Below are 23422 nucleotides of genomic sequence, written 5' to 3'. Positions count from 1 at the left end.
AATTTAATGTTAAATATCTTTTTGCATAGCTTTACATATGATAATCAGACAATTGAAAAAGTACGGTAAGTAATTTAACAAAACAAAAAATAGAGAAGGCTATCATGTATGTTGAAAAGTACTACAGAATTGTGAATGTGAATTCAATGGATTTTCAAATGATGTTTTAAATGCTGTCATATCTTTAGTTCTTTAAAGAAAAGTTACTGTGTTGTTAACTAAAAGAGGAATTGATAATCTTTTGACAGAATGTACTCCCAGTGCTGAAATGGGTGCGTGGAGAGCCTCTCTCCCAGGATCACTGGATGGAGCTATTCCGTCTGCTTCATATGCCCAGGGGAACTACACTGGAGAAGCTGAACTTTGGCCATGTTCTCAACGCCAGTGATGAAATCATCAGGAATGCAGATGCCCTGAAGGAGTTGAACCAGCGTGCCCAGGGTGAGGTGACAATCCGTGAAGCCATCAGGGAGCTGGACCTGTGGGGGGCAGGGGCGGTGTTCACCCTCACAGAGTACGAGGACAGTAACAAGAACGGCATCATGCTGATCAAGGACTGGAAGGACCTGGTCAACCAAGTAAGGAGGCCATCTTTATTTATCAGAATTCTATAGGTCTAGATGCATGCAAGTTTTATGACACTGTTACATCCACAAATTAATTTTTATTTCTGCTCCTGTTTACATTTTAAGTTGTTAATTAGTGCTAGATAATTGATATCAAACAGATATAAGAAGCAGTGAATTCCCAGTATTTACATATAAAAATGGTTGATGAAAATTTTCTAATACATGTTCATGTGTATTCTTTCCTTAACTCAGTAACCTATCGTTTCTTTCTTCAACAATTATCAGACATATTTTCCAAAATGGTAAGCTAAATTAAAACACCACTGGTAAATTTCTTGACATAGGTTGGAGACAACCAGGCATTGCTGCAGTCTCTGAAGGACTCCCCATACTACAAGAGCTTCGAGGACAAAGCCTCAGTCTGGGAGCAGAGGCTTGCTGATCTGGATGAGTATCTCCACAACCTGAATCAGATCCAGAGAAAGTGGGTCTACCTGGAGCCAATCTTTGGAAGAGGAGCCCTTCCCAAGGAGCAAGGACGATTCAAGAGGGTGGATGATGATTTCAGGTAAGTTACGCAGATTCTGCACAGCCAGTCTGCACATTAAAGTCAATGAGTTTTTAACGACGCATTTGATGTGTACTTTTGACATGCCTGTCCCCTTGTTGAAATATGTTAATTTTTTCAGGAACATTATGATGGATGTCCGTCGAGACAACAGGGTGTTGTCCTTAGTTAGCAAGGCAGGACTGAGGAACCTTCTGACCACCATGTTGGATCAGCTTCAGAGATGCCAGAAGTCTCTCAATGAATTCTTAGAGGTCTGCTTCTCCTTTATAAGAATTACTTACTGTCTTGCACAACAATCTCTCAAAAGGCTTTTCTTTGTTAAATATGTTTTATCTTTGTGTGTAGGAGAAAAGATCACTGTTTCCCCGCTTCTACTTCATTGGAGACGATGACTTACTAGAGATCCTGGGACAGTCTACTAATCCCAATGTGATCCAGACACATCTGAAGAAGCTGTTTGCTGGGATTCACAGTGTGGAGTTTGATGACAATGCCCAGCACATCCTGGCCATGAAATCCCTGGATGGAGAGGTGGTGCCACTGCTTAGGAAAGTCAAGATTATGCCAGAAGTGGAGGTATGACAACATAAATACATTCAAAAGAAGGAGAGGGGGTCTGTTTGTGTCACTGTTTTCTGATACGTTATCTAACACTGATTTAAAATGGAAGAAATTTTCATGAATTATCTTGCAAAACTTGCTAAAACAAATAAAAATGATTGATATTAAGCTAACCATAGATGGGTCTTTTTTATTTCTAGTTTGAATGTTAATGTCCCATTATTTGTAAACATTTTTAATTTAATGTCAGATTTGGCTGGGAAAACTTGCTGATGAAATGAAAGAAACTCTACAGGAACTCCTGAGGGAGTGTTTGAAAGATGCTAAAGGAGGCAAGGGAAGTCTGGACCCAGGCAAATATCCATCGCAGGTCTGTCTACAGAATGATCTTCATCAACATAATGTCGACCTAATATCTGTTCTATCAAATATGAAAAACTCTGCTCACCATTTTGTTTTATAGATTCTGTGTTTAGCTGAACAGATCCGATTCACAGAGATGTGTGAGCATGCTATTTCTAAAGGCACCCTCCCTCAGTACAACAAAGAGCTGGCCTCCCAGCTCGAGTCCTACACTGACGTCGACCTTGGGGACAGCTCCAGTGATACACAGACTCATGTTCTTGACCTCAAGCTGAAGGCCCTCATCCTGGACACTATCCATGCAATTGACGTGGTCCATCAGCTGATGCAGGCTGGAACTCGCTCACCAGATGAGTGGATGTGGAACAAACAGCTGAGGTACAGCATGAAATTAGCATGCAGATAATGATTGTGCAATTTACAGGCATTATTTAAAAACAAAATGACAGAACATATTGCAAGGAAATGCTCTGTGTGTAAGTTTCATATGGTATAGTCAGGAGTGATGCCTTTGTATGAATTTTTCACTTGGTGTATTGCAGATTCTACATGAACAGAAAAGGCCTGTGTAGCATAAATATGGTGGATGCTGAGTTTGAGTACACTTATGAGTACCAGGGCAATGCTGCTAAACTGGTGCACACCCCACTGACAGACAAGTGCTACCTGACGCTCACACAAGGTCAGAGACCAGAATATCCTGGTTTATTCTGTTGTACATGTACTTAAAATGAAAACTGTAACCAGATTAAAATTTGGAGGACATTGAATGTAGTGTTCTCTCACAAGAAACCCTTTTCCAATCAAAAGTACATATAACTTTTTCTGATTTTCATATCATTTTTAATGAATTTTAATAAGAAAAATATCTTTATACAATACAGGTATGCACATGGGGCTGGGAGGAAATCCCTATGGTCCTGCAGGTACTGGGAAGACAGAGTCTGTGAAGGCCATGGGGGGACTGTTTGGGCGACAAGTGCTGGTCTTCAACTGTGATGAGGTAAAGAGAGCCGGTACATTCATGAAACTTCAAAGTGAAACGTTAGCTCTCTAAAATATCTTTGGAGTAGCAGTTTAGAATTTGTGGAAAATCACTTGCCAATGAGATTTATTACAAAGTTGTAAGAGATTTCACAGATCTAGAGTGCAAATTTTGTATGGTACTTCAAAATGACAATAACTGATTCTAGTGAATATATTTTGTTGATCAGGGTATAGATGTGAAGTCCATGGGGAGGATCTTCATTGGTCTAGTGAAGTGTGGAGCGTGGGGATGTTTTGACGAGTTTAACCGTCTGGAGGAAGCTGTGCTTTCAGCCGTATCCATGCAGATCCAGGTCATCCAGGATGCCATTAAAAACCGTGCTCCAATGGCAGAGCTGCTTGGGAGAAATGTAAGTCAACGGAAAGAAAGTAAGAAGGATTTGAGGGTTTTTTTCTCCAATGAATGGTAAAATTCACTGTAGTATACAAAATAAAGTTCTCATTTACTGGTAATGAAGATTGGATTTTATGAAATCTAAGCATAATTTCGATCAATTTTTTTCCAGGTTGATATTGACCACAACTCTGGAATTTTCATTACCATGAACCCAGCAGGCAAGGGTTATGGAGGTCGTCAGAAGTTACCGGACAACTTGAAGCAGTTGTTCCGACCGGTGGCCATGTCTAAGCCAGACAATGAGCAGATCGCTGAAGTCATCCTGTTCTCTGAAGGATTCAAGGCAGGCAAAGAATTGGGAAGGAAACTGGTGGCTGTGTTCAACCTCTCCAAGTAAGCCCTATACTCAAATACATAACATTTATGTTTGATTACTATTTTTAAAAAAACATGCATTCACACTATAGTTTTATTGGAAAAATGGCACCTTTACCATACTTTTCATTTACAGTACTATTCTGTTCATCATTGAAATAGACAGTAAAATGGCCATTTTTGTTCCTTTAATGTCTCAAACATTTATGTACATCTCTGACTTTTAATCAGTTGAAAGAAATACCAAACATGTATTATTGCAAGATTATAATACAGTATCAATAAGAAGTTTGAATTTTGATTGATTGATTGTTAACAGGGAGTTGCTGACTCCCCAGCAGCACTATGACTGGGGACTGAGGGCCCTGAAGACAGTACTGAGGGGCTGTGGGAACCTGCTGCAGCAGGCCAAGAAAAAGGGAGGTACGTCGGGTATTTAGACTAACATGTAAATAAGGTATAGCAGATTGTTCTGATGTTGGAAACGTTATTTTGCAATAATTTTAAACCAAAGTTATACCTTTTATTTTAATGCTCATTATTATGGTGATTTATAATATATTGTATTCCTTTAAAAAGTGTACATATCTGCCTATCATTTTCAAACGATTTTACGACAAAATTCTTGCTACCCTTTATAATAAACTTATATTTATGTAAGCTTCTAATTTCTCAAATTTCAAACAGCCAAGGTGGATGGTAAATTTGAAGCCAAGTTAGTGGTGCAGGCCCTGAGAATCAACACCCTGTCCAAACTGACGTTCTCGGACTGTGCTCGCTTCAATGCTCTGATGAAGGATGTGTTCCCGGGGATTGAGTTCAAGGACATTGAGTATGAGGAGCTGGCCGAGGCCATCAGATCTGTGTGTAAGGAGGCCAACTTAAGGGTCAACGAAATCCAGGTAGGAACCCACTACCTGTAGGATTGACTATCAATCCATTTGTGATACATGTATCAGCTTTCTTTATTCATTTCAGCAAATTGTTTAATTCTAAAAGAGATACTTATTGCATGGAAATCAGAAGAAGATTATAAACACTACTGCAAAATCATAATTTTTTATGGCCCAATTTTCTTGGATTCTGAGGGTATCTCTCAACCATGAATGTACATCCTCAAAAAAATATAAAAACCAAATCTTTATCTTTCACATTGGTGAACTTACATGATTATGTCAACAAGAAAAGTTGTCAATTCTGTTGAGCAGGAACAGTAACAAGCAGTATACATTCTTTATCACTAATGAAGACATTCATACATAGAGAAAATGTAGCTATTTTAACTAATTTATCATTGAATTGTAGATCAAGAAGGCCCTGGAGCTGTATGAACAGCTGAGACAGAGGACAGGGGTGGTGGTGGTGGGCCCCAGTGGTTCTGGAAAAACCACGCTGTGGCGAATCCTCAGGCAGGGACTCCACAAACTCAACAAGGAGGTCAAAAAGTACACCATGAACCCTAAGGCCATGCACAGGACACAGGTATAGATATGACTAGAGGGAACCCCTCCACACCCCCCCCCCCCCACACTTAAACACTAGTCCCGCCCAACTGTCACCCCAAGTACTATGGAAATACATTTCCTTTTTGAGACTTCTACCCCAATGTTGCATTTTAGTTTAAGTACTTGGAGCTAAAATTTTCTGTGCATTAACTTTTTGTGTGTGTTTTATAGTTGCTGGGTCAGATTGACATAGATACCAGAGAATGGACTGATGGAGTCCTGACCTACAGTGCCAGACAAGTGGTCAAAGAACCTCAGGGTAGGTACTATATCAGTGATAACTATTGGTTAGAACAATGTACCTGGTACAGAAAACACATGTAGGTTATGTTGACAATTTGTAATTTTGAAGTCTTATGTTAGTTGAATGCGAATAATCCTGTAACTTCCAGAGATCCAGTCCTGGATTATTTGTGATGGTGACATTGATCCGGAGTGGATCGAGTCCCTGAATTCAGTACTGGATGACAACAGGCTCCTTACCATGCCTTCTGGAGAGAGGATCCAATTTGGACCTAACGTGAACTTCCTGTTTGAGACCCATGACTTGAGCTGTGCCTCCCCTGCCACCATTTCTAGAATGGGAATGATCTTCCTCAGGTTCACTGTAGATTTGTGTTTATCCGAAGCACTGTACTATGAATAAATTATTCCATTTAGCATAACTATCATAGTCCATAGCTATTTTCAAAGAAACAACAAAATGTCTATTACAGTTATCCGGTGCATAGTTGAAATTGTAATTATGAACAGATATTGATTAAATACTGATTAGAAATTAAATTGAGAAATTGAAATCAGACAATATTGTAAGTGCTCTGTTCTCTTCAATATGTAAACATCATTTTGATGATCTTTATGTCATCTAATTTGTTGTGATCGTATGAAGTCAAGCTCTGAGAATAAACAGAAGGATTCGTGTACAGATATAATCTTAGTCAAATATACTGTAGATTCCTTATTTTATGCGAGTACTTAATTCCGCGATTCCATGATTTTCCATTAAATCACGAGAACATAAAATCGCGAATGCCAAAATTTGATCATAGTCTTATGTACTTTACATGTGTCCGGAAATTAAAAGCGAGATTTTAAAATTTGCGAGACCGGCTTCTCGCGATTTTATGCAGATATTAATTCCTCGCGTTTAATTAGGAATTTACAGTACTTACATGTACCTGTGTTTTGTGTGACTTGCAGTGATGAGGACACAGACATTAAGGCTGTGGTCACCTCCTGGCTGAGCTCCCAGCCTGAGAGTGAACAACACATCCTGTCAGGCTGGATTGAGGACCACTTCTACAAGGCTGTCGACTGGGTTCTGAAGCAGGTTCGATTAAAGTCATTAATAAAAACATACTGTTACTTATATAGTCCTTGCTCTTCAAGAAAATTTATGTTGGAACAGTCCTTGTTTTAAAAAACATTTTTTAGAGTTACAACTTTAATACGAAACTGAACATTAAAGAAAAGAAATGCCAAAACCAAGGCAGAGAAGGTTAATTGAAATTAAAAAAAAATTGCCTTTTTTTTAAATAATGGAATAAACACTGACATGATGTGTATGTGCGTTTTACTTAAATAGAATGACTTTGTGGTGGAGACCAGTCTGATTGGGGTGGTGCTGAATGGACTCTCTCATCTGCACAATGTCCGGAACAAGGCACACTTTGCCGTCTGCCTGATCCATGGATTGGGAGGAAACCTGAACGAAGGAAGCAGAGAGGCATTTGCAAAAGAGGTAGAATCTCTCTCTCTCTCTCTCTCTCTCTCTCTCTAAGATTGGAAACAAGAAGTTGAAAATAAATCAGACCCATGTCTACACAATAAAAAAATATGCCTCTTTGGTGTTGTAGGTGTTTGCCTGGACTCAAGAAATGCCACCAGACTCAAGGCGCCCGCTGGACACGTTCTACGATGAGAATATGGGACGTCTAATGACCTACAACATGGAGGTAACAGAAAAAAGGAACTTATCTTTTACGAAATCTTAATTCTATACCTCGCAAATCCAAAAAATGGATTTCTCTGCACATACCTACTTTTGATGATTTGATTTCTACTTTGCTCTGATTTAATTTGTGCACACACTTTTCAGGTTCAAGTTTTTGTAGACGGGGTATGCACCATGCTGTTAGTTTAGTTCATGTATTTCATATGGTTTATAGAATTTCATGTTTATGTTTATAAGTCATGTATGCAGACAAGTGCTTTATTATTATTTTACGAACATATTACATGCACACTTTCTACAAACAAGGTAGAATATTCCAATCTATCGGTACCAAAGATATACTTGGAAAGAAATAAAATTTTATGTTGTATTCATGTACATGTGTTGAAAAAAATCTGATTATCTAGTTCTAAATTGATGCACATTGTCTGCATATAATGTACATGTATATAAGAACAATTGGGTCAAATTGTAGATTGTTGCCTTCAAGTTTAGTTAGTTTCCATTTAGTATTCCCTTAGTTCATGTTATAGGAAGAAATATATTGCTTTGGTCTAGGTTATTTACAAAATATTACCGGGACAGTGAGGAATTAGTATTTGAGTTGTCAGATATATTTTAAAAAGTAAATACTAGTACTTGTAGCAGATTAATTTCTTTTTGTAAGAAACATTGGTTCAATTTTTTCTTTATTTTTTACATTGAAGTTTATTTCAACTTTCTTGGCATGCATATTACATGTCTGCATGAAATCAAAACTGTCCACTCTTGATGGAAAGCATGTCTGAAGCATGTATATGTTTAATTTTACACAGGCCACCAGAGACCTGAGTGCAGACAACTTTACGACTGGGGGGTCCCTCCCTGTGGTCAGAACTGGAGATGTACAGCGGGGCCTGGACTACTTTGCCCCCTGGCTACAGCCCGACAACAAACAGCCCTTCATCTTAGTGGGACCCGAGGGCTGTGGAAAGGGGTAGGTTATGTGAACACAGTGTAGACAGAAACTTATGAATGTATATTCTTAAAAGATATAAAAAAAAATGTGAAGTTCTCAATATTTGAATCAACCCTCATTGCAAACTGGCTATATATACTGTATAATTAAAAGATTAATCTTAGAAAATCAGTCAATGAATGATTTTAATTTTAAACTGTGTAAAAGATTGTAGATAAGGTTATTTTAACACTGTTTGCTGCCCCTTATTTCAGGATGTTGCTGAAGCATTGCTTTGAGCAGCTGAGGTCCACCCAGGTGGCTGTGGTTCACTGCAGTGCCCAGACAAACCCCACCCACGTTCTACAGAAGCTGAGCCAGAGCTGCATGGTTTTGAACACAAACACTGGCCGTGTGTACCGACCCAAGGACTGTGAACGCCTGGTTCTGTACCTGAAGGACTTGAACCTGCCCAAACCAGACAAGTGGGGAACGTGTCAGCTGGTGGCCTTCTTACAGCAGGTACTGATTTGAGAAATATTCATTTTTTTGGTACAGAAACCTGTTTATTTTTAGGGTTTAATTTCTTTATCTAATCTATTTTATCAAGTGGACTAGTCAGTGCTCTAGCAAGTGATACTGTATATAATTATCTGAGAAATATTTAACGAAGATCCATATTGTCTGATACATAATAGTACTGAATGCTTTTCAAATCTGGTGTGTATATGTTTGCTTGCACTCATTTACAGGTCATCACTTACAATGGGTTTTATGACCACAACCTTGAGTGGGTGGGTCTGGAAGGAGTACAGATTGTGGCCAGTATGAATGCAGGGACAGGACTGGGGCGCCACAAACTGACCACCCGCTTCACCTCCATTGTCAGAATCTGCTGCATTGGGTATGTCAGAGAAATTGATTCCTGTGTTATATTAACCTTTTCACATTAAATAATTCTGATTTAGCAAGCCAAATATATTTATTACACATTTTATAATATTTCCATGTACTTTGCTATGTTACTGGTAGATATAAATAATATGAAATTTAGAAAATGCCAAGGATAAAGAAATGTATCATCATAGTGAAATATACACAGGTGTGTAATGTTTTTATTTTCTTTATGTTTTGTAGATATCCAGACAAGGAACAATTGCAGGCAATCTATGGAGCTTACCTGACCCCCATCCTCAACAGACAACTAGGGCGGCACCCAGTGTGGGGCAACCCAGCCAAGGTGTATGCCCTGGCTGGATCCATGGTGCAGCTGTATGAACAGGTATAGTCTATGTTTTGTCTTGTTTGTTTATGTATATCTTTTGAAAACTTGATGTTCAATTCAAAAACTAATTTTAAACTCTGCAATAAAACAGATTGGTATTGGAAAGGTTTTGTCGAGTAAATATGTGCCTAGTGCATTTTAATGATATATTTTATTTAGACACAAGTATTTTCTAAGATACTGATATTATTTTGCCATTTTCTAAGATATTGATATTATTTTGCCATTTTGCTAAGCTGTAGCTAGTTTGCAAGTTAAGTGAATTTTTAATTCTTACAGTTGAGGTCAAGGTTCACTGTAGATGACTACAGTCACTACCTGTTCACGCCACGTGACCTGACAAACTGGTGCCTCAGCCTGCTGAGGTACGACCTGAACGCTGGGGCCAAGGAGGGGTCCAGTGACCATGTGCTAGAGATCTGGGCGTACGAGGCCCGCCGTCTGTTCAGGGACCGGGTGGTGGGGACCGAGGGACAGAACAAGTTTGACAGCATCCTCATGTCCACAGTGAGGGCGGACTGGTCAGCCAACATCTTTGACAACTTGGACAGTAAGTTACAGCCAATGCACTGCAGAATCTGTGCAAAATTATTATATTATTGAGTTATCTGAAGAATTGGCACCGTACAAAGTATTTAATTAATGAAGGGTTGACAGCATTTATTATGTATAATTATTTATCAATAAGAATGTTTTTTTATTACTAAAACACAGTAAATAAATATAATTTTCTAACTACCCTAAAGATAAACTCACACAAGCAAATGACTTTTTTGCAAGAATTATCTATGTGAGGAAATGGAAGGATAGAAATTACTCGTATCAGGTAATTTCTATTTGTTTAGAGTGAGAAATGACTTCTGACTGATTTTTCAGCTGACTACTTTGTAACCTGGGGGGCCCGCCACGAGGATGGAGGGCCGGCCGTGGCAGCAGGAGCACCTCTACCCTCCACAGGGAAACCCCTGGGGAAATTGAACACTGATGATCTGACTGCAGTTATAGAGAGAGGACTCAAGCTGTACAGTAAGTGGCTATATTTTGAATCTTTGGTGTTTTCAATATGTACCTTGGAAGTCTTGATTAATCCGAAATCCCTTTGACTATTGATCATCTTTGAAGCTAATCAAAGATGAAAGGAAATCAAAATTATTATAAAAGGTTCCGACATAAAACAGTAGCTAATTTGTTCCTGTGACATCTTCATGTACATGTATTCCTAGTAAATGAAGACAGAGAAATATAAATTTGATGTGAATGTGATGTACATGTATTTGTTTGTAGGTCGTGAAAACAGAGATTTGGACATTTTGATCTTCAGGGAAGTTTTGGACAACATTGCTAGAGTGGACAGAGTCCTGACTCTCCCAGGGGGGTCCCTTCTGATGGCAGGGAGGAGTGGGGTGGGGCGTAGAACCGCTGTTCTACTAGTGGCTCACATGCATCAGATGCACTTGTTCTCTCCCAAAGTCTCCCGTGCCTATGGCATGAAGCAGTTCAAGAATGATCTAAAAACTGTAAGTCAGAAGTGGAAAATGAAAGAGTTTAAATTTACTTGCATCTTTAGAATGGAAAAATTGAATTATATACTTTAAAACTATTTTTTCCATGCCTATTGTCTCTTAAATCTTAGTGTGGAAACTTCTTTCCTTTATGAAAATATGTATATGAAAATATTTAGAATGAAAGTTGAATGCAAGTATAAACATATCTGCATTGTGTGATTAATATGTGGCGGCTCCTCTTTACAGGTGATGCAGCTGGCTGGGATTGAGGGTGAGCAAGTGGTGCTCCTCCTGGAGGACCACCAGTTTGTAGAGCCTCAATTCCTGGAGATGATCAACAGCCTCCTGTCCTCAGGCGAGGTGCCTGGGCTGTACTCCCCCGAGGAGCTGGAGCCTCTACTCTCACCCCTCAGGGACATGGCCTCAGAGGCAGGGTTCAGGGGAACTCTCATCAACTTCTTTGCTTCCAGTAAGCTTGTCTTGTAGCTGAAGGGTATCAGTTTGAATTTGAGCTGTAGATTTTGTATGATTTATTTGCCTTTTTATGAAGATTCTGAATTTCAAAATTAATTTGTGTTGCAAAAATTAAATGAAAAAATTTTATTACAGGAATCAAGACCAATCTGCACATTGCCATGATCATGGACTGCAGTAACAACTCATTTACCCTGAACTGTGAGAGTAACCCCGCCCTGTACAAGGAGTGTGCGGTCCAGTGGATGGAGTCCTGGAGTCGCGACTCAATGGTCAAGGTCAGTGCTTATTTACCAAAATTATTTGGTCAAACTGAGTGTCCATACAGAGGTTATATTAGTGATATATTAGGTTATGGTCAGTGCCCATCCACAGAAATATCATTTCATAGAGATATATAAGATATATCATTTTAATGTCAATTTGATTCACAAATACCGGTATGTAAATATAAGTATCCATTTATAGATAAATTGTACACTAAAAATTTTTATTTTATCTAAAATTTGGTGAAAATGAGTGTTTAGGGCCAATTCAGTGCAATTTAATAGCAGACTATTATATGCTTCAAACTCTGAAGATTCCCATTTTCTAATTGATGCTTGGTTTTTATGCTTTTCTGTGACATTAAGTGCCAAAAATATTAAAAATCAAGCACAATGTTTGCATAGTTTTTTGAGGTTTCAGTATTTTTGACTTTGGTGAACAGGTGCCCTACATGCTGTTGACAAAGCCCCCAAAGATAGAAGGGGCCAGCATTGGGGAGAAGAAGCGACACCAGAGGAAGTTATCAGGGGGAGAGGAGTTGTTGAAGTGTTTCCTCCACGTTCACGAGTCCTGTATCCAAGCCAACATGGGGGCCACTCCGCGGCGCTACATCGCCTTCCTCAACACCTACCAGACCGTTTACAGCAATAAGAAGGCCGGGGTGGAGAAACGCCAGCACCATCTACAGGTCAGTTCAGGGGAGTAAATTCTGGGAATTAATTTAAAGCAAAATTAGAAGCTACGTTTGTATAAGCTTGGAGAGTCCAGAATAATAGGTACCTTTCCAACAAATCTGTCATCTTGTTGATTGGGGGTAATGGGGCTAGTTCTTAGAATTTTCCTTACGAAAATCTAATAAATTGAGGCATGAAAATATACAATGCATATATGTTACATGTAAAGTTGAAAAATAAGTACTTGAACTTTATAAACTTAAATTTACCACTTTCTTATTACGCCTTAAAAACTTCAAAAGTAATCTTTGTTAAATGTGTTCTTTCCTTTAGGCTGGTGTATCCAAACTGAATGAAGCCAAACAGTTAGTGGATGAACTGAAGAGGAAGGCTGGGGAGCAGAGTGTGTTACTAGCAGAGAAACAGGCTGAGGCCGACACAGCACTGAGGGAAATTACGATCAGCATGCAGGTATGCACTGTTTTCTCCCACAACAAATAAATGCAAGCAATTCTTCAAATCATAATATTTCTCATAGCATTTTGTCTTCAATATTTCTTGCTTTGCATTGTCAAAAGCTTATAATCTGATAGCATTTTTCATCAATAATGTTGGAGATAAATTAAATATTAAAATTTATTGTGTTTGTCATCAATAACATTGCAAAAAACTTAATTCCTTGCAGAATGCCAGTGACCAGAAGAACGAGATGGAGGAACTGAAGAGACAGGCGGCAGAGGAAGACAAAGTCCTGCAGACCAGGAAAAAGGCCATCGACCGAGAGCTCGCAGAGGTAGAGCCTCTGGTGCAGGCAGCAAAGTCTGCCGTGGGCAACATCAAAACGGAATCACTGTCCGAAATCCGCTCTCTCAGGGCCCCACCAGACACCATCAGGGACATCCTGGAGGGGGTGCTCAGGCTGATGGGAATCTTTGATACCTCCTGGGTCAGCATGAAGAGGTACATGCGCCATTATTTGATTTGTTCTTGAACTTCTTTCTTTATGAAGAATATTTACAGGTATTGGCATAACTTTTATGATATTAATGAGTTTCTTGCGTCGTAGTTTCTTGGCCAAGAGAGGAGTAAAGGAAGAAATTCAGACTTTTGATGCCAGGAAGATTACTCCTGAAATCAGGAAAGGAGTGGAGGCCCTCATCAGGAAAAGCAAGGACTCTTTCGAACCAGCGGTAAATTAGAGATCAGCCGTTTTCCTTGTTTCTGTAAAACTTTCATATTCCAAATCAAAAGTGCATTTAAGATTTTTCATTGTTGAGCAGTTGTTTTGACTTACCGTAATTGAGAAAAACAAAACAAAATTCAAAAGTATTGAATTTTTAGTAATTTTGTTATATGAAAAACCAAAAGTCTAATACAAGTATTTAAGAAAAAAATATTATACATTGTCTGAACAGTGCGGTAAATATGATGTCTGTTTTTTTTGTTTGCAGGCTGCCAAAAGAGCATCAGTTGCAGCAGAGCCCCTGGCAGCGTGGGTGAAAGCCAACGTTCAGTTCTCTTATGTACTGGAAAGGATTGAGCCTCTGGAAAATGAACAGAATGAACTCATCAGGTTGGGATTCTCTCACTAGCAAGGAATCTTTATAAAAATTGATTTATCAAATTATCTTTACATCAACCTTGAATCAGTGATAGTAAACTACTATGATAAGAAATTTTTCAGGTATAAAAAATTAAAAACATGAACAATAGTATTTTTATTAATTTGTCATGCTCATAGGAATTTGAAGAAAGCAGAATCCAGAATGGACAAACTGAAGAGGGCTCTTGATGAAGTGGATGCCAAAGTGGCCTCCCTTAGAAACAGATTTGAGACCCTGACCAAGGAAGCTGCTGAGCTGAAGATAAAGCTGGACAAGGAGAACGAAACGATCCAGGCGGCAGAGACTCTAGTCACCAAACTGGAGGGGGAGTACCAGAGGTGGAGCCGACAGGTCAGTATTGGTTAAAATTCTGACAGCTTGGTACCTGTAATGCAGAAGAGCTGGTCCAAAGAGAATTTGAATTTCGTAATATGGTAGTTTTTGGTATTATTTATTAAATGTCAAACAGAATATGCATAAAAAAGAAATCATTGAATTATTAATGCTGTTAACATGTATTCTTAGTATGTGCAGTGTTTCAACAATTCTACTGTTTAAAAATTTCTTTTTGTACAAGAACAAAAACTCTGCTTGTAAAGACATTTTGGAAGTATTTTTTTTTCATTTTTGTGTTAGGTCGGAGAACTCTCAGATGAGTTAAAGGAACTTCCTAAAAGAGCTCTGTTGGCCTCGGCGTTTATCACTTACCTGGCCCAGGCACCCGAGGATGTACGAAGAAACTTTATGAACACTTGGTCTGAAGCCCTAGGGGTGCAGCATTTTGACTGCCGCCGATTTCTCAGCACAGAGAGTGAACAGCTGATTTGGAAATCTGAGGGTCTGCCATCAGACGAACTATCCATGGAGAATGCCCTGGTTATATTGCAGGTAAATTATATGCATACATCTATATGTAGATCCACTCTTCAAGTTACAATAACTATTAATTCAAATGTACAGTAAAATCTTGTTCTGATTGGCAATACATTCTGTCATGTAATCTATACTGTGTATTGATGAATCTCAGATTATACTGTACATATGTAAATGAATTTCTATTGACATAAAGGGCAAATAGTCCAGCATGTAAATGCATGCTATTTGAATCAATAACTCTTTTAGATTATTATTCCAAATGTATGGAACAAGCTAGATTTGTAATGTACCGGTATTTGCTCGTTGTAAAGCATGTCTCTATAATATTATACACATGTAACTTATAACTGCATTTTGTATATCTATTACGTATATTTAGTGTCTTCAACCAGCCATGGTAAAAATAATCACTAGCAAAATATAACAATATTTATATAGTTACTTGACTACTAGCATAGCATGGTATTTTACTAGCTAGTTTACTACTAATTTACTACTTTAAGGTACCATGTATTAGCATAGCAAGTTACTTTAGTAGCTAGTTTACTACCGATAACTACTTTAAGGTACCATGTAGTAGCATAGCAAGTTACTTTACTAGGTGGTTTACTACTGATAACTACTTTAAGGTACACTGTACTAGCATAGCATGTTACATATTAGCTAGTTAACTACTGATAACAAGTATTATAACCAATGCTAGCAGATGGTTGGGGAGATAGTCAAACGTTTCAGTTTTCTCCTATGATCTGGTTGTTGACTAATTTGTTTGTTTATTGGACGTGATCGCCAGATCAATGATATACCAGCAGGGGTAAGAAAGGATGGCTTTTGTATTAGATGTCTTTTATTCTGTGTGGAAAAAACCTGCATATGCTGTACACCATATATCACCTTATAAAGTTTTTCTTGTGACTTCAGCACTCTTCGGTTTCATTCTGTAATCTGTTTGTGTTTTTAGTTTCAAGCATCATCCATCATTTTTTTTAAAGTGATTTAAACTCTATGAAAAATCATTCTGATCACACCTCTTTGCTTACGAAAATTGAAACTTTTCTACGCATTGATTGCTCTATCTTTGGATCTTGGATGTCAGAAAATGGAGAAGATAATCATATATTTTGTTCTGCTTTTGCTTCAAAACTTTTAACTGCACAAAAATGGCTTAACAGATTCATTGTACGATTACACATTTCCAGTTTTATTCATGATATATTACGAGATGCTTAGATTAAAAAATGAAATTGATTAAAGAACAACATATCTGGCATGTTTTTTAACACTAGGTGATGGAAAGATTGATATTAACTTTGGTATTGCAAATCATCCTATTGTATTTCAGTTTGTATTTAATGATCCAAATACTGTTTCTCTCCTGTAAATGCACCAAATTGTTAAAGTGGAATATTTTATTAAGTACCTATCAATTACCATGTTTAATTGGCAAATCAGACTTTAATTTCACTGAATTCAGATAAAAATTTAGAAATCTAACGCATATGTTGACCTATTTTAGAGTACACAAAGGCCATTCTTGATTGACCCGTCCTCTAGAGCTACTGATTGGCTGAAATTTCACCTCAAAGATCAACGACTGGAGGTCATCAACCAACAGGTCAGCATGACTCTGTGATAAAATTAACAGGAATTTGTATAGATGTATATAATTCTATTTCAGTTGAACAAAAAATACCTGGTTCTTGTATTTCATTTGAACAAAAACAAATTCTGCCAGAATCAAAACTGTTTCTTCATATAATAACATTCTGATGATTCAGATATGGTGTGCTTTTCCTTCTTTTAGGATGCCAACTTTACAACAGCCCTGGAATTGGCTGTCAGGTTTGGGAAAACTTTGATCATACAAGAAGTGGATGGAGTAGAGCCGATCCTGTATCCATTGCTGCGTGGTGACCTCGTATCTCAAGGTCAGGGGGCAAAGTTCATGCTCTTGTTTAACATATATGTTGTAATTGCTACCTGAAATAAAATCAATTTCAAGACAGTGAGATAGATTAGCAACAGAAGCAATGTTTTGTAGGTCCCAGGTTTGTGGTTCAGATTGGTGAGAAGTCGATCGACTACAACGAAGAGTTCCGCCTCTTCCTGACCACAAGGAACCCCAACCCTGAGATTCCCCCTGATGCCTTCTCCATTGTAACTGAGGTCAACTTCACCACCACCAGAGCTGGACTCACAGGACAGGTAGGGAATAGTAGTTTTAGATCTAAATTGTGTATATAACTTACCAGGAGTATAGAATTAGAATGTAATATTTCATTTGTAATATGCAGGAATTCAGAAAATAATTGCAGGTCAGAAATAAATACTTCGGCAAAAAATCATTTTACTAATTCCTTAAGTAAAGTTTCTATCTCTGTGTATAGAGAATGAAGTAAAAAAATTTACTGTTTTACAGTTGCTGGCAGCCACCATACAAAATGAAAAGCCGGAGCTGGAGGTGAGAAAGACAGAGTTATTGAAGACGGAGGAAGATCTAAAGATCCAGCTGGCCAAGATGGAGGAATCACTACTGGAGGTACTGTGGTTCTCTGATTATTTAACATTCTATTCTCTTTAAAGCTATATTTGTAACTCATTTCTATACACACTTAACTTTGTCTTGGTTTCAGGAACTGGCCAATGCTAAAGGAAACATTCTGGAGAACAAGGAACTGCTGGACTCACTGAACAAGACCAAGGCCAGCAGTATCACTATATCAGACTCGCTGACCGAGTCTGTCCGTCTACAAGCCTCACTCGACCAGGTCTGTAAAGAATGGCATTCCATTTTGTTCCTCTATACAGCTAAAATAAAATCATTTATGGTTATGGGAAATGTTTCAGTATGCTTTGTTGGTTTATAGAAAAGATCTAATATTAATGATGCTTTATTAATGTATAAAATTATATAAATGGTATAGTGGTAGTTACAGCTTTTGGAATATGTATAGGGTTACTACTGTTTTTGAAAAGATCAATGAAAAATTCTCACTCATTTGATTGTGAAATTAAAACTGCTGTATCAACCAAAGAATGTGATATTTCAATAATTACTGGAAGATCAGTAGATGATTACACTACATGTAACACTGGATTGTTCTGTAGGAGAGGAACACCTACCTACCGCTGGCGGAGAGCGGCAGCAGGATGTACTTTGTGATCAGTGATCTCGCCAAGATCAACAACATGTACAGGTTCAGTCTGGCCGCCTTCCTCCGGATCTTCCAGAAAGCTCTCAAGACCAAACAGGTACAAAGACATCACAATACAGCAACTCAGTCTTCTTCTTTTGATCTGCTTACTGGTACCATCCAGTGCCACATAACATGGTCAATTTTGATACATATCAACCTGTATGCCATGAATAAACATGAACCAAATAGTAATGCATTTGTTTCAAAATCTCTTTATATGAAGTTTAAAATTTCTCTTAATGATTAAGTTAAAAAGAGTTTTTCAGTTGCTCAGAGAGAAATGATGAACTTTGTAGGATGGTAGTGGAACCGACCATAGAATTAAAGCCCTGACACAGAGGCTACAGAACCTGGTGTATGAATATGTCTGCCGCTCCCTGTTCAAAGCCGACCGCCTCATGTTTGCCCTTCACATGGTGCATGGAATGAAACCAGAACTATTTGAGGAAAATGTAAGTCAGAGTTTCCAGTGATTGCTAATTAAGATCAAAAGAATTAATTTTGTACTGAGAAGGTGTGTTTTAAATACTGCTTGATTGACAGGAGTGGGAGGGGTTTACTGGTACTTTGGTGTCGGAAATGAAGGCGGACGGAGGTCGAGGAATGCCATCATGGATAGATCAGGAGAGACAAACGGCTGTGACCAACCTCAAGGTAGGACATTACATACAGCTAATGACACTGTATTCTATTCATTGTCAGTATCTAATATTGCTTTCAATATCCCTTAAAATTTTAATCCTGAAATTTCTTAAATATGACATGATTTTTCAATGATTGCAGACCAACTTCCCAAAGCTGTACCAAGTGTTGAACTTTGATGACGGTTCATTGTGGTCAAGTTTCTCCCGCAGTAATGAGTGCGAGAAGGAGTTCCCGTCGGTGATAGAAAAGAGAATCAGTCTGTTCCAGCAGCTACTGGTCGTACAGGCTGTCAGGCCTGACAGACTCCAAACCGCCATGGGACTGTTCGCCTGCAAGGCTCTAGGTCTGTGTATCTCTTAAATATTGTCATTTTCTTAACATACTAACATATTCATGAATTGTCATTTACAAGTTCAGCAAACCCAGTCCCATCATACATAAATGAAACTTTCTTGATGCTGTAAATTTTATATAAAAATTGTTGAGTTTACTGTGCATCTATATACATATGTACAATGTAATTTATCATTTTCCTGTTATTCCAACAGGCATGAAGGAGCTCTCTCCACCCTCTGTGAATCTCAAGCGACTCCTGGAGACAGAGACTTTACCCTCAGAGCCCATTCTGATCATTATCTCCCCTGGTGCTGACCCCTCACAGGAGTTACAGGACTTGGCAGAACAGACCATAGGTGGCGACAAATACCATCAGGTCAGAATATCTCCAATATCTGAAATGTCACTTATTTTAAGAAATTCTAACAGGGTATTGAGTTGTAGTACATGTAACATCTAGTTTTAGTTATGTGAAAAAAAATTTGACAGGTTGCCATGGGTCAAGGCCAATCAGATATAGCTATGCAGTTGCTGAGGGAGTGTTCTCAGAATGGAGAATGGCTGTGTCTAAAAAACCTCCATCTTGTAACAGCCTGGCTGCCACAACTTGAGAAAGTATGTTGTTAATTGTTGATGAATTATTGATACTGATTCATTTTTATGATCAATCAGAATCATTTTAAGTCGTATGTAATTTATTATACAAAGCATTTAGGGAAATTTAAATTTACTGTTTGTTTGTTTGTTGATATCAACTAACCAATGAATGAACTTTTCTAGGAAATAAACACTTTGAAGCCACATGATGACTTCAGACTCTGGTTGACTGCAGAAGTTCACCCAAAATTCCCAACAATTCTCCTGCAGAGCAGCTTGAAAATTACCTATGAGGTAATCTAAAGAAGTTGATCAAAGGGAAAACTCTATCTTTAATTGTAAAAGTAAACTTGCAGAGAAGCAATTTTACAATTCTAATTTTAATAAGATTAATGGAAAACTTTGCTTTACTGATCTTTGTGAGCACATGCAGTGTGACCAATAAGGCGACCTGATACTGACTCCCTCTCTGTTATTGCAGGCTCCTCCTGGAGTGAAGAGGAACCTGATGAGGACCTACGAGTCCTGGAACCCTGAGTACATCAGTAAGTCGGGCAGTGTCCTCCGGGCCCAGGCTCTGTTTGCCCTCGCCTGGTTCCATGCTGTCGTACAGGAGAGGAGAATGTACATCCCACAGGTAATCACTTATTTCATTTTCTATTTTCATTTCTACTTGAAAAATCAGATCATGGATTCGATAATAAAATAATTGTCCATGACTCTATCATATTTAAGGTTTGCTTTTGATTTTATGAATTATTGATTACATAGGGTTGGACGAAGTTTTATGAGTTCTCATTGTCTGATTTGAGAGCGGGAGCAGACATCATTGACAGACTAATCAAAACAGGTAAAGTAATTGAAATGATTTTATTCAGAATTGTGAATGTCATATATTAACTCATGTAGAAATGTTTTCCAAATCTTTGTAATATTTGAAGCACTTTGGAATCGTTAGTTTGTGGCAGCCAATGTTGATTATTTGCTATTCATTTTTAAATTTGATGTGTATATGCATCATATATAATGAATAATTTGGGATGATATTCATGAGTAAAGGATACCCAGGAAATCCATGAAAATTTGAGGTCCCACAAATAATAGTGATTCCAGAGTATTCAGTATTAAATTCACAAGATATTTTTAAAGTTAATTTGTTATTTTTGCAATTTACTCAATTTGAATAATTTTCATTTTTAATCATCCATCAGGCACGGACCAGGAATGGAAGTTTGTACACGGACTGTATGAATTCGCTATCTATGGTGGCAGGGTAGACAACACTTTTGATTTGAGAGTGATGGTGTCCTATCTCAGACAATTTTTTGATGGTAACACATTGAGTCAGGGCCGAAATAAAAGACTGGGACCGTTACGACTACCCACATCCACAAACTTTAGGGTAGGTTTCAATATGAGTAACAGTTATAAAAATGTGATTAATCAATTTTATATTACATATGCATATTTTTTATCCACTGCTCAATTAGCATGTAACTGTAGTCTTATCGTTAGTTAAGTAACATTTATGGATCTACATGTACATTTTATGTTTTTTGCAGGATTATGTGGAAGCCATTGAAGAACTTCCAGAGTTTGATAAGCCGTCCTACTTTGGTTTACCAGAGAATATAGAGAGGTCAGCACAGAGAATTATAAGTAACCAGGTCATAGGTCAACTCAAGGTCCTACAGAGGGCAGATGCCAAGGCCAACAAGTTTGATAAAGAAATCTGGGCCACTGAACTTGGGCCTATACTTAACTTGTGGAAAAAACTCAATCAAGTAAGTGAGATATAGTACATCATGAAAGAGAGATTTTATCTTTGTCTCAATTTTCATCTAGCGAATTTATTGTAATGCCTGTAAATTTAATAGACACTCATATTCTATTGACAGGAAATGTTCACCAGATAATATAAAGACATTCCAATACAACTTTTTCATCAAAATGTTCATCATATAAAAGAAAATAATCCAAGTTAAATTTAACTTCGTATTTGGTACAACAATGATTGACCATCAGTTTTTTATGAAAGCAATATACATGTTACATAATTATATATTAGAACAATTTGTTTATTTTGTTTAAAGGGTTCTCAGCTGATCAACTCTAAGATCAAGCCTCCCAGCGATAAGACCGGCCAGGAGGCCCCCATCATCTCCTTCATCAAGCTGGAGCAGTACAACGCCATCAAGCTGGTGCAGAGTATCCACCAGTCCCTGGCCTCGCTCAGTAAGATCATCCGCGGCACCATGCTGCTGACCAAGGAAGTCCAGAACCTGGCAGCCGCTCTCCTCAATCAGGAGGTAAGAACAATCTGTGTGTTAGTGTATGTATGGATTTACCTCCCTTTAATTGTGTTGAATTGTTACCACCTAAATAGGCAGTAAAAGACTTCTAGACCAATTTTTTAATTCAGAAACATTTGACAAGCTTTTTTACAAACAAATATAACTCTCTATTTCCTCATAAACTAAAGCTCAATTTCCACACCAATGTTTTTAAGGTATTCAATGTATAATGAAGGGATATTGTGAACAATTTTGAATTGTTTAAAACCAGTTAAATATGTACTGCTAAAAAACAATGAAAGTGAAATGAACCAAATTCACAAGACTGACAACATATAAGAAGCCAGTCATTTTGCACCTTAAAATTTTTTAAAGAGTTATCTCCCCTTGTAGAAAAAAAGAAAATTTTAATTTTGTCAGAATATCTGCAGTAAATGATTCATTTTGATACATATTTTAATAAAGAGAAAGTTTATGCATGTATTAACCAAGAGAGTTTTACAAATTTTAAGTTACTTTTTACAATATCGCATTAAAACATAAGTTGCCCATAGACTTCAATACAAAATTCAAGGTGTAATTAGTGGACCATAATTTATATTTTGAAAATTCCTTTGGTGGAGTATTTTCTTTTGATAACACCTCAAAATGATACCATGATTAGGAATATCGGACCATTCATTTCTTAGGTACAAAATGTGGTTGTTATACATCGAATACCTTAACAATGACTCTTTCCATCGCAGACTCCCCTAGACTGGCAGGGTAAATGGGATGGACCTGAGGACCCCATGCAGTACCTGCGGGGACTGGTCACCCGGGCCACAGCCATCCAGACCTGGGTGGACAAAGCAGACCACGGAAACTTACTGCGGGACACCCTGGACCTGTCCGACCTCTTCCATCCAGACACTTTCCTCAATGCTCTACGACAGCAGACAGCTAGGTATAACGTCTAATTTATCACTCATTTAGAAACTGATAAATGAAAAACTTGAGATTAAAATTTATGTGTATCAAGGATTACAGTGTAAAATAAGATCAGCATTTGAGTCATTAAATTATCTTTTAATACAAAGTGTAAGTTTTGGTCAAATATCTTCTGTAGGGAGGTAGGGTGTTCCATGGACAGTTTGAAGTTTGCTGTGAGTTGGAGAGGTGGGGTGCAGGGAGCCAAGACCCAAGTGAAGGTTGGGGGTCTACAGCTGGAGGGTTGTAGCTTTGACGGAGCGCGACTCTCGGAGAACCAGCGGGACTCTCCCAGTGTGTCTGCTGTCCCACCCTGTCAGGTCGCCTGGATCCCTAAAGTAGGTCTATCCTGTAATTAGTCCAAGCGCTGTTTGTTTTCTATATAGTCAAGTTCATTCGTGTCAAAATGTATATGGCTGTGGCATACTGTGGAATCATAAGAGTTCATTTGGGCCCTTTTTTTTTAAAGTTTAGAAATTT

At 38.0% G+C, this 23422-nt stretch overlaps 1 protein-coding gene across 3 annotated transcripts in view; it reads left to right on the top strand.

The window, feature by feature from the left end:
• LOC128192412 (cytoplasmic dynein 2 heavy chain 1-like) overlaps nucleotides 1-23422 on the top strand; it is a 32376-nt gene that overhangs the window by 8154 nt on the left and 800 nt on the right. The window contains exons 21-74 of one of the 3 annotated variants that reach the window (XM_052865057.1): nucleotides 249-578; nucleotides 914-1137; nucleotides 1259-1391; nucleotides 1486-1716; nucleotides 1952-2071; nucleotides 2165-2442; nucleotides 2607-2746; nucleotides 2949-3067; nucleotides 3279-3461; nucleotides 3618-3841; nucleotides 4143-4246; nucleotides 4511-4725; nucleotides 5129-5305; nucleotides 5500-5587; nucleotides 5721-5928; nucleotides 6529-6658; nucleotides 6914-7069; nucleotides 7185-7283; nucleotides 8098-8258; nucleotides 8495-8741; nucleotides 8972-9123; nucleotides 9357-9501; nucleotides 9784-10054; nucleotides 10381-10530; nucleotides 10789-11021; nucleotides 11256-11478; nucleotides 11619-11761; nucleotides 12193-12438; nucleotides 12758-12895; nucleotides 13110-13384; nucleotides 13491-13614; nucleotides 13876-13997; nucleotides 14166-14379; nucleotides 14665-14916; nucleotides 15698-15718; nucleotides 16421-16519; nucleotides 16709-16832; nucleotides 16946-17109; nucleotides 17324-17443; nucleotides 17538-17672; nucleotides 18013-18156; nucleotides 18398-18553; nucleotides 18645-18755; nucleotides 18885-19089; nucleotides 19295-19458; nucleotides 19572-19697; nucleotides 19863-19973; nucleotides 20161-20316; nucleotides 20451-20529; nucleotides 20891-21081; nucleotides 21242-21463; nucleotides 21773-21988; nucleotides 22720-22919; nucleotides 23082-23280. In XM_052865057.1, the coding sequence (XP_052721017.1) occupies nucleotides 249-578; nucleotides 914-1137; nucleotides 1259-1391; nucleotides 1486-1716; nucleotides 1952-2071; nucleotides 2165-2442; nucleotides 2607-2746; nucleotides 2949-3067; nucleotides 3279-3461; nucleotides 3618-3841; nucleotides 4143-4246; nucleotides 4511-4725; nucleotides 5129-5305; nucleotides 5500-5587; nucleotides 5721-5928; nucleotides 6529-6658; nucleotides 6914-7069; nucleotides 7185-7283; nucleotides 8098-8258; nucleotides 8495-8741; nucleotides 8972-9123; nucleotides 9357-9501; nucleotides 9784-10054; nucleotides 10381-10530; nucleotides 10789-11021; nucleotides 11256-11478; nucleotides 11619-11761; nucleotides 12193-12438; nucleotides 12758-12895; nucleotides 13110-13384; nucleotides 13491-13614; nucleotides 13876-13997; nucleotides 14166-14379; nucleotides 14665-14916; nucleotides 15698-15718; nucleotides 16421-16519; nucleotides 16709-16832; nucleotides 16946-17109; nucleotides 17324-17443; nucleotides 17538-17672; nucleotides 18013-18156; nucleotides 18398-18553; nucleotides 18645-18755; nucleotides 18885-19089; nucleotides 19295-19458; nucleotides 19572-19697; nucleotides 19863-19973; nucleotides 20161-20316; nucleotides 20451-20529; nucleotides 20891-21081; nucleotides 21242-21463; nucleotides 21773-21988; nucleotides 22720-22919; nucleotides 23082-23280 (9198 nt within the window). Of the gene's footprint in view, nucleotides 1-248; nucleotides 579-913; nucleotides 1138-1258; nucleotides 1392-1485; nucleotides 1717-1951; nucleotides 2072-2164; nucleotides 2443-2606; nucleotides 2747-2948; nucleotides 3068-3278; nucleotides 3462-3617; nucleotides 3842-4142; nucleotides 4247-4510; nucleotides 4726-5128; nucleotides 5306-5499; nucleotides 5588-5720; nucleotides 5929-6528; nucleotides 6659-6913; nucleotides 7070-7184; nucleotides 7284-8097; nucleotides 8259-8494; nucleotides 8742-8971; nucleotides 9124-9356; nucleotides 9502-9783; nucleotides 10055-10380; nucleotides 10531-10788; nucleotides 11022-11255; nucleotides 11479-11618; nucleotides 11762-12192; nucleotides 12439-12757; nucleotides 12896-13109; nucleotides 13385-13490; nucleotides 13615-13875; nucleotides 13998-14165; nucleotides 14380-14664; nucleotides 14917-15283; nucleotides 15302-15697; nucleotides 15719-16420; nucleotides 16520-16708; nucleotides 16833-16945; nucleotides 17110-17323; nucleotides 17444-17537; nucleotides 17673-18012; nucleotides 18157-18397; nucleotides 18554-18644; nucleotides 18756-18884; nucleotides 19090-19294; nucleotides 19459-19571; nucleotides 19698-19862; nucleotides 19974-20160; nucleotides 20317-20450; nucleotides 20530-20890; nucleotides 21082-21241; nucleotides 21464-21772; nucleotides 21989-22719; nucleotides 22920-23081; nucleotides 23281-23422 lie in introns of all 3 variants that reach the window. The other 2 variants (XM_052865058.1, XM_052865059.1) reach the window with 2 other exon arrangements.

The sequence above is a fragment of the Crassostrea angulata genome, chromosome 7 (assembly GCF_025612915.1).
Source record: "Crassostrea angulata isolate pt1a10 chromosome 7, ASM2561291v2, whole genome shotgun sequence".
NCBI lineage: Eukaryota > Metazoa > Mollusca > Bivalvia > Ostreida > Ostreidae > Magallana > Magallana angulata.
The sequence above is the reverse complement of the archived record's forward strand: the minus strand, read 5'-3'. Positions and strand labels throughout refer to the sequence as shown.